This window comes from Parasteatoda tepidariorum, chromosome 2, assembly GCF_043381705.1.
Source record: "Parasteatoda tepidariorum isolate YZ-2023 chromosome 2, CAS_Ptep_4.0, whole genome shotgun sequence".
Lineage (NCBI taxonomy): Eukaryota > Metazoa > Arthropoda > Arachnida > Araneae > Theridiidae > Parasteatoda > Parasteatoda tepidariorum.
In genome coordinates, this window is record NC_092205.1 from 93,211,499 (window position 1) to 93,222,582 (window position 11,084).

The 11,084-nt window shown below is 30.1% G+C and overlaps 1 protein-coding gene across 2 annotated transcripts in view; it reads left to right on the plus strand.

Moving 5' to 3' along the window:
• Positions 1-11,084, plus strand: part of LOC107455444 (plexin domain-containing protein 1) — a 58,556-nt gene that overhangs the window by 17,816 nt on the left and 29,656 nt on the right. For both annotated transcript variants that reach the window (XM_016073010.4, XM_016073011.3), the window contains exons 2-4: positions 4,553-5,058; positions 9,508-9,648; positions 9,737-9,806. In XM_016073010.4, the coding sequence (XP_015928496.1) occupies positions 4,553-5,058; positions 9,508-9,648; positions 9,737-9,806 (717 nt within the window). The remainder of the gene's footprint in view (positions 1-4,552; positions 5,059-9,507; positions 9,649-9,736; positions 9,807-11,084) is intronic.

Here is an 11,084-nt window from a genome sequence, read left to right on the forward strand (position 1 = left end):
TTTTTTTTTCAATAACGGACCCTATTTGCACAAATTCATAAAAGCGGACCCTGGTTGAAAGAATGTGAGTAATTTTTTCACAATTTCACGAAAAACGGACCTTTCACAAAATGTCTGGACAGACCCCTGAATATATAGTAGCTCAAATAATAAAGCTTTTTGCTTTATTAATGCATTTTATATTATTGAAGCAATCTTTTAAATTAAGATATTCTTAAGCAAAAAGGTGATTTAACATCCAATACAAAATAGAACAGCATGAGAACTATTTTGTTCAATTATGAAAAAAAACTGTGTCATAAATAATTATGTTAAGTGTCAACAAAGGTTTTCTGCCGCTTTTACATGTTTTTTTTCTCTCTTGACATGTCATAAATGACTTAAAAAGAAGAAAACATGTCTTTTTGTTTGAATTCTTCCTTCCTCGTTTGGTTTTTGCTTGTAATAATTGGAGAAGTGTCAACTTAAAAAATAATTGGAGAAGTGTCAACTTAAAAAACAAATAAAAACATTTATGTCAACAGTTCTGAAAGTCAGGGAAATTTCGGAGGATTTTCATCTGAGGTATTGGTGCACTAAAAAAAAAAATCTAGTTAGTGGAACATGTCAATTTTTAAGTGGTCATTTCTCTGTGGTGTGTGTTCAGAAAGATTTATTTTCATCTAAATTTAAATTTTTAAAATTTTTTTTTATGGAAGTTTCTGTGATGCTTTCTAACATGTTTAAACATTATTTCGTGTTTGAAACAAATCAATATTGCCGATTGAATCTTTGCAACGCGTTGTTCTGTACCCGCGCCAGTATTTCCTTTTTTTATGCGTGACCCGGACAATTAAATGAATGTAAGTTTTTTTTTTATTTTGATTCCTTACATTACAAATATCAATTGATGATCTCAGAGATATCGATTTGCTGGAAATCACTATTAAGGCTACAGTGGACCTTTATATTGCCAAAAATTGATAAAAATTTCGGGTTTTTTTTGGACATATTTAGACACTTGTTTTATTGCTTTTTCAACTGAATTTTTTTTTTTGTAAATTTCGTCATTTTTTGAGAAGTTATAGGGTAGTTTCGTTTTCACATTATGAAGCCACGCCCCTTTTCTTACNCCCGGCTAATATATATATATATATATATATATTTTAAATTTTTCTCTATAAAAATCGATGCAATAGTTGTTTACTATACTCGTTGTATTCTTTTAAACAATTGTTACGTTATGTTCTCCCATGTATCGATATTCTATAGTTATTTCCCGCAATAACCCATAGAATGTAGTTGCTAGTCAACCCATTATAAACAATTTCTTCGAAAAATCACCAAATTGTCAAAAAATTTTTTACAGCCGTTAAAACTTGTCTTCATTGATAAAATTGGCTTTTCAACAATATATTTTCAAACTTATATTAAATGCATTATCGCTATATTATTTGTCATCAATAAAAATATAAAAGAATTCCGTGGTGCATTACGTACATCGCCAAGCTGAATTTTTTTTTTTACGGCCAAAATATTACTTGATGGAATCTTACTCAAACAAAAATATCACGGGGCCTTTGCAATCTCTTTGGGCAAAATTTGCTATTTCTGCATAACAGAATTTTAGCCTACGGATAATTCAGGGTATATTCCATTTTATATGCAATAGCAATAAATGTGTTTGTCATAAGCTTCCAAATCATGGAAAAGCAAGGGTCTTTTATGTTCCAATTTCCCTCAAAAAAAATGTTTTAGTTCGTCATAATCTTCCAAATCATTGAAAAATAAGGTCATTCTGCAAATAAAACGGGTACATATTATCAAAGATCATCATTTACTCAACAATATTTCCACCCTTTGCAGTTATTTTTGATAATGTGACAAAAAAAGAAAGTGAAAGTTTAAATGGGCAGTTGACCTTTTTCACGAGATGAGTGACTTTATTTTTTCTCGCCATTTCCTTTCTTCCAGACTCGAATAATAGAGACATGGCGGCGTGCGTAATTGTACGTGCGGAAATCTATAAATTTGCAACATTTCATTCCCATGTGGGCTCTTTTTTTTTATGATGCTTTTTTTCGTTTTTGGTTTATTAGTCATAGCCTGCTCATGCCGTGTCATTGTAATTGTCCTCTGATTTGCACAACTCACTTAGATCTGTTTTCACTTACTATTTTTTTATTTTATTTCATTGTTATGGAGTAGATTTTTTTCCCCACTGCGACCATTAGAGCATTTTGTTTTGTGTTCAGTTTTGATGGAAAGCGCTATAAAGTATTTGTTGTTTTTAAAATTTGGTTTCCTTGTTAACTCGTTCGAGATTTAAATTTTCTTTTGTTTGATAGACATTTTTTTTCCCTTTTAAATAAGATAATTTTTTTTTATTTTTTAAAAGAACTTTCGCGTAGCACACGTTGGTCGTGACCGTCTGGCGTTACAAATTTTTATGATTTTCGATTTGAATTCTTGTAATATGAAAATTTCACTTTTATCGCCCTTTTCATTGCGTTAATATATAGGGTATTTCGTTGATATCTTTCTTACTGCACTACTGAAACGCGTTTGATATGTATATATCTATATGTATGTGTTAACATATAAATATTATTTCCTTTACTAATTTGCTGAAAGCAAATTTAGTTTAGGAATAATGCATATAATCGCATTTTTCTACAGTTATCTTTGAATTTTATTTATTATGACTTTATTAACATAAAAATATCAAAATACTTATTTTATTAATGGCATTTAACTGTCATATTAATTTAGTAAAAATACATTCAGCTTTAGATTTTTGAATTTTTCAATCCCGTCTTCTAAGCGGGCACTTCTTTTTTTATCGAACATATTTCTCTGTTCTCCCCTTTACCCAGGATCCGTAGTAGGGATGCAACGAGGCCGAATATTCAGCCAAAAAAAAGTTGACTGAATACTAACAGCTATTAAAGGGGGGGGGGAAATATGCTAAAATTGTTTGGTTGAAGAAAAAAAAAAGAAACAGGAAAGAAAAATTATCCTCTTAATTCTTAAAGAAAACTTTTATGCAAAGAAAAAAATCCATAAAGCATTAAAAGAGATAATGTCTACCTGAAACGCTTTTCAAAATGCAGCACTATCATAAAAGCTCCTATATAAAAAAAAAAAAAAAAAAAAAAAAAAAAAAAAAAAAAAATTAAAAAACGCAAAGCAAAACAGAAAAAATAAGAATTTATCATTTAGATTAATAAGACGCATAAGATTTGCAAGAAAATTTTAAAGCTAAACATATCAGCTTTCCAATTATAGTATTTTCAAGAAAAGTGAAGATTAAAGTCTAATAGAAAGCTTCTAATTACCTCGTCATAATAAAAACGTAGATAAAGATATGTTTTTTGAAAAAGAAAAAGTCAGATAAGGTTGACCTGATTTTTCCTTTAGCACACTAAAAGCCTGACTCTATTAAGTTTTCTCTGAATGGAAATTTTGCACAGTGCCTTAGCAGTTACTTCAATTTCGATTATTAAGAAACTAATGGAACACATGGTTTTCTAATACTATTTAATTAAACTTAAAATAAACATAAAACTATAAAATTAAGCATGAAAAATATGTAATGTTCATAATTTTGATAAAATATACTATTTTGTAACAATAAGGCGAAAACAGAAAAACACAGTCCTTTTATATCAATTTCTAGTCCAAGGGGGGACTGGTGATAAATATTTTATTAATTTTAGTTGAATCTAGCTTATGGGCCACCATTAATTTTAAGCCCTGAATTGTATTAACCACTATTTTGATACATTAAAATTATATTAAAGGTCTTCATCTCTATATGATTCTTAATATTGTGGCGTAACTACCACTAAAAATATAAATTACCAATTCTATCTATATTATGTAAAACGCTAATACGTATGTATCAATAAAACCGATGATATTTCTTTTCTCGCGTTGGCACTTGGCAACAGTTTTCATTGATAGGCTTTGGCGCGCAAGAGCACGTAGTGAGCATCATATGTCTAATCCGGTGAATTCTCACCGTATTATCAAAAAAATTCTCACAAAATTATCTTCATCGAAGCCGATGCTTTGCATCCAGCGTTCAGTACTATTTCATATTGTTTTACAACACATGGTTTTAGCCCTCTGGTGGGAAAGACTTTAAAACAAAACTTACAACAGTTACTTTTCTCAACAACTGAAATTTAGAATAGTGTGATTAAGAAAAATATGCGAACTGTTTTCAATTTTAAATTAATATTGAAATGCACATTTTTAGAATTTTCTACAGTGAAAAGTTTTCGGAACTTCAGTGTTCAAATAAGTATACAAAAGCTAGACGTTAAGAACGTATCCAATGAGCGAGTAAAGCGAGCATCGGATTGCGAAGCAATCCGAAATGAACTGCGAAAGCAGTTTCGGGGTTGACGAGCGCCAGCTAGAAGGGGGCGAAGCCTCCTAGTACTATATAAGACATGTTAACTTGATTCTATCTGGAGGTACCTTTTGATAGATGAAGGTTGACATAATCGTTAATTCCATTATGTCTCCTAGTTATGCTAATTTGTATTGTTTCTCTCAATTTTAGGAGGTTCTAGATTTATTCCATCCATGAATGTTTTAAATTTACAGACTTATGAGGGAAACTTTTTGACTAAAGAAGATATTTCTAGGAACACTTATCATCTAGTAAAAAGATCTATCACACCCATTAAAAAGGCATTTTCCACGCCTGAAAAGAAACTCACCACAAAGTTAGGTGGTGATAATAGTTACATACAGTTAAAAACATTACAATATGACTCAAAAGCTAAAACTGAAAACACTACAGGGTTACCCAATGTTACCCAAACCATTGTTAATACAACAGAAGCACCACATTCTAGTGAGAATATTAGTACTACATCGTCTAGTAAAATTACTGACTCAACTGTGCCTAATACAACAATGTCCATTCTTCCTACAAGTGAAACAACTGCTTCTGCGGTGACAAATGCAACAGAAGCAAACACAACTCTTTCTACAAACAGCAGCAGCACTACAGAAATGCCTGAAATGCCTCCTACTAGACCACCCAGTATTACTAATACTACTGTGAGTATTCAGTACTTTTTGCTTTTTAAAATACTTCTACTGTTATGTATTTTTTTGAAATGACATGGTGCATTGCATTTTTAGCACGTTGAATGTCACACTAATTTTACATGGCTTGCCCGTCTGACCAAAATGATTTTCTCAGTATACCTTGCATATTTTGATGAAATATTATTTACAACAAAACAGTTAATTTTTGTAATCATTCGTGACGGAGCCGCGATGGCTCAGGGGGCCGAGCATTCGTCTTCCACTGAGGCGAACCGGGTTCAAATCCCCCAGTCCATACGAATTCCACATCAGGCTTGCACCGACCATAGTGCTGACGTGAAATATCCTCCAGTGGTAGACGGATCCTGGATTAGAGTCCCCTTGCCGTCAGGCTAACCGTGAGAGGTTCTTGTGCTTCCTCTTCATGTAACGCAGATGAGGGTTAGCTGCATTAAAAAGCCCTCCACGAAGGCAGATTTCTCCCAATACTCGATCCAGGAGTTCCCTTGTCTTCTGGATTGGGTTCAAAATTACTAGGCTATTGTGTTGAACATTAGAAGTCGTAAACCTATAAAATTGGGTCGGCTGTTCAACGACGGTTATAAAATAAAATAAAATCATTCGTGACGCATTTAATTCACTGAGGTCACCGGTGACCCCATGGTATTCAGCGTGTTAAGGTTACATGTTATATATGTATATAAATAAAACTATTTTTGTGTGTTCTATATTGCATTAATTTCTTCAAACCATTTTAGTAACGGTAAAAAAAAAAATATTGAAAGCATTAAAAATTTACTCGAATTATGTGTTTCTAATAATCTTGGCTTTGCCGGTCACCCGACCCCCGTGGCACTACCAACAAACTCAGTGCTGGTCACCGGTGACCCGCAAGGCATTCAACGTGTTAAGGAGTGCTTAACAGTACTTGTTTTCGAATTTTAGAAGCCCCCTTCGATTTTTAAAAGGTGCTTTTTTTCATTAGGTGTTTCTAAAAAGTGCTTAATTTTCCATTTTCAAAAATTATATTTTATTGATTTTCGTCATGTATTATGCAAAGGCGTCCTTTTCACATTGATCTATTAAATTTTTTCACAATTCATTCACCCACAATCCATTTAGGCGTACTGTTGGTCCATAGCATATGAAAGCGTCAATCAATTTACATGATTGATGAAATACTTCCGAGTCCGTTTGTGCGTCTACTGAGATGATTTTGGTGAGATTTTAGCACTCCCATGTGCAACTCTGCTGCATTTTGCAAGATATTCTCCATTTTTAGGCTTCATTTTCCACCCTCTGAAATCGAACTGAAAAATCTCTTGATCTTATGGTGGCTAATATAATCAAGAAAAGAGTTCTTTGTCTGAAACTTGTTATTTTATCGTGATCGTGTAAAGTCTTTGAAATTTATTTTGCATTTTGTTAATGTTTATAGTGCTTAAAAATATTTTTTTGAGTGCTTAAAGAGTACTTAAAAGGTGCTTATGTTTTGTTGAAAGATTTGGCTATGCACCTTGAAAGAAATTTGTTCCAGATTATATTTCGGTTTAATAAAAATATTGTTGCTGTAAATTAAGGAGGTCTTAATTAAATCAGGATAAGTAGTGCATAACCAGCCAATGCAGTGGGATATTTTTTATACTATTATAAGGGGCTTGGTAGTATAGTATGGTGCCTAATTAAATGATGTGCCATTTTCATGTTCTGTTTATGAATTTTGTGTTTTTTAATTAAATTTTACTACTTTACTAATTTTATTTATTTTTTTAAAAAAATTTCATGTTTTTTTATTGACTTAATAAGTTAAAGCCATATTTTAAGATACTCCTTTCAGTAATATATGTGTTGGTATTTTTTGATCTAGTTACAATTGTCTTATTTCAATCAAAAATCAAATTTTTTTTCTTCATATTGTAGAAATGTAAATTTTTGTCACTAGCTTTATGATAAAGTTATGTAAATTCTAAACTAATTATTGCTTTATTAATTATACCATAATATACTGCTCATAATTAAATTTGTTATTACATATTACAAATTCAGTTTAAAGAATTTAGTTAACCTAAAACAAAATTTCCTACACTGTTACAATAGGCTAGCTAGAGTTTGATAACAAAGTTATGTTTGAAAATATGCAATATAATGAAAGTCATTGTAAAAAAAGCATTAAATTACATTGTCATTATTGTATTCCTCTTTTATCTGAAAAATTAATCTTTCAGATAAAAGAGGAATAGTTTATATATTTGTTTTTATGAAATTAGGGATTATTGCTTGGATGTTAATGTAAGAAAGGAGCTTTTGCACCTTAAATTGAATTGAATTTAATAGAAATTTTTTTTTGCCCTCTTTGGTAATTTTTTTTTTTAATACTTAAAACAGGTGGGCCAAATCTGTCTGCTTTTCTTGGTTTTTAGTTTTTCCTGAGAGTTAAATAAACATGCACTACCATGCATGGTCTTAAAGCTTTGTAGCCTTATTAAATCAACATTATTTCTTAAAATTTGCAAAGTTATTTTGTAATTGTTTGGTAAAACATTCATCTTTGAGAAGTATTACGTGACAAAAGTGGTATTTTCAAATCTTGTTTTGCTTTATTTATTTTTTTATTTCTAGCTGCAGACTATGCATATTTTTAATCACCACTTTCTACATTTGATAAATTATCCACATAGATTTCCTTACCTTCATCAAAAAATCTATTTAATGTTGTCATTTTTTACAGTTGCAAAATTGCTTAAAGAAACTGATTAATTAGCAGTACTGCACAAAAGTATCAATAAACAGATAGTACTCTAACTTATAATACCGAAGTAAAATATCATTCAAATGAAAAAATAATGCATCATAAAAATGTAATTCCACGTAGCTGGTCAAACAAATCTGCGTAATCTGTCGGTTAAGTATGAACTTTTTTTATTATTTTTCCCTGCTTACAATCTATTATTAATTCCTACTATTAGTTCGCACTCACCCAATATCTAGTTCAAATTTTCAATTGTTAATAAAATACTTTTTATTCATCAACACTAGTTCCAATACATTTTTTAAAACTCGTAGTGGGCAGGGTTAGAGTTTTTGCCGGCAAAAAGGGTTTTTTGCCAGGACAGTGGCAAAAACCGGCAAAAACTGGTAAAAACCGGCAAAAACCAAATTATCTAAATTGCTGATTAAATATTATTACAAAATACTTGAAACAAATTTAAATCAATCATAAGGAATAATAATTTTGATACATTACATGAAAAAATTATTTTTAACATATTAATTAATATAATGGTAATAATTTTTAAAAGATTGAAAGTTTGTGATCTTTTCATTTTAGAATCCTAAAATAAATGTTTTTTTACAAATAAATAAATATTATTATTTGTATAATATTATTATTTATTATAAAAAATTATTATTTGTACAATAATTAACTACATATATTGATAGATATTTTATGCTTTAAATTATAGTTATATTAATTTAAAATAAGCTCATTTCACTGGACAAAAAAGAATAATCACAAATTTTCCAATCAATAATGTTTTAAACTACTAAAATGATATATTATTACATTATCATTTAATTATGGAATAATAATTTTGTTAATTTTTTTGTAATTATTTATATTTATAGTATATATTTCAATTTTAGGAATAATGTTGTATCAAAAATGTGTTTTTGTCCTCTCATCTTGGAAAATATAGGTTTTTGCCACTTTTTGCCAATTTACTTGACAAAAACCTGTTTTTGCCAGGACGGTTTTTACCGGTATTTACCATGGTTTTTTCCACCTGCGGCAAAATCTTGCCAACCCTGGTAGTGGGTGATACTTGATGTTAATACAGTTTTTTCCAACTATTAATTCATTAATTAAATAGGGATGAGTGAAAAACAAAATGGAATTTTCTGATTGGTTAAGTATTAGTTATTGTTTTAAATTTTACTATAAGCCATTCAGTTTGTCACATATTTTAAAAATAACATTGGTGATAATTCCTATCTTATAGCTCTATTTGAACCAAAAAAAATGGCTTATTGCGCACATTTAAATATTTAATTATTTTATATTCGCTGTATCACTGAAATTCAATTTAAGGACTAGACACGGTGGTCCACATCACTAAATTTATACTTTTACAGTTGTCTGATACCACACGCCTTTTTACCCCTTCCAATTCCTACTATTAGTTCACACTCTCTCTTTGTATATTTATATATCTTGTTCCAATTTTCAATCGTTAATAAAATGCTTTTTATTCATCTATTGAATTTCAAATACATTTTTTTCATGCTTTTACTGGATGATATTTGATGTTAATGCAGTTTTTTTCAAATATTAAAATTAATGAATTAATTTTTGTTTTATATAAGAGAAAAAATGTGAATTATTTAACAAAAAGTAACTAAAATAAATTTTTTTTAATATTACTTGTTAATAATTAACTTAATTGAATTTCTTATTAGGAAGATCATCATGTGTATTACAATTCTACATTATTTTTGCACGGTGCTCAAGCAATGGCATACTGGGTGGATTTGGATTCTCTACCTCAATCAGAAGTTGTTGTCCATCGAATGCTCTCAGATTCCCATCGAAAAGCAGCAGTGAGTCTAGATTGAATATTTTCACTCTTGTACATTATTATTTTTTTTTTTATTGCTCTTTTCAAACTTTTCTTTTGTCTTCTAACAGACTGTGGTGTTAACATTTGATTTTCCCTTTTATGGCCATCCTTTAAGAAACATCACCATTGCAACTGGAGGTAAATAAATTGTTCAGTTAATTATTATTTCTTTAAACCTCTTAAATAGCATTTTGCATTTTATGTATTACTCATATTTTTAAATTTATTTTATATTCTGAAAGTAAGCATAGTTGCCAGCTTATTTTCTATATGAGAACCTCCAATTATTTTTTACCTAGATGGTTCTTATTGAGTAGTGTAAAAACTTAGTCATCTTTTTTGACTTTGATTTACTCTTGAACAGATCTCACAGGAAGGGTATTCTTTTGTTTTAAGGTTTTTAAGGAAATTTAGTGTAATTGGGAAAAGTTGTTGCTATATTTTTAAATAAATTATTTTCATGAAATTTTACTGTTTTTTTATTTTTTTAATAGCAGTATTTTTAGGAGTGTAACATATATTTGGGCACAATTTGATATTCGGCCCTTTGGCTGAATATTTAACCAAATATTCAGCAAAGTATTTGAAAAAAAATTTTTGGGGGAGGGGGGGGGATTTTAAAAGGTTCAATAAGAGCCACGATGGTTATGGGGATAGAGCGTTCGCCTTCCAATGAGGCGAACTGGCATCTGGCTTGCACCGACCACAGTGCTGACCTGAAATATCCTCAGTGGTAGACTGATCATGGGTTAGTTGTCAGGCTTATTGTGGGAGGCTCTCGTGATCTTCCTCTTCATGTAACGCAAATGCGGGCTAGCTCAATCAACAAGTTCTCCACAAATACAAAATTTCTCCCAATACTCGATCCAGGAGTTCCCTTGTCTTCTCGATTGGGTTCAAAATTACAAGGGTACGGAGTTGAACATTAGTAGCCGTAAACCCATAAAATTGGGTCTACTGTTCAACGGCGGTTATGAAATAAAAATAAAATAGGTTCAGTAAAGAATAATCTGAAATCGTATTTTTTACTATACGTTATTAGAAATAGTTTTTACACATATTTGTTAAGTTTTAAAGTTTGGTAATTTATGTGCTGAAAAATACATGGAAAACTGAAACTTGAAGAATTGAAACAAAATTACTTTTTACTGAATCATAAGTTTTTTACTGCTGATTTTTTCTCTTTGTTTAATATTCAGGTAAGTCAATTTCATAATTTTTTTTTTCAACGCTTTTATGTTTTAAAAATTGAGAACCTGTTTTCTGTTTTAACTTATGATTCAGTAAACTCTGTTTACTGAATCATAAGTTTTTTACTGCTGATTTTTTCTCTTTGTTTAATATTCAGGTAAGTCAATTTCATAATTTTTTTTTTCAACGCTTTTATGTTTTAAAAATTGAGAACCTGTTTTCTGT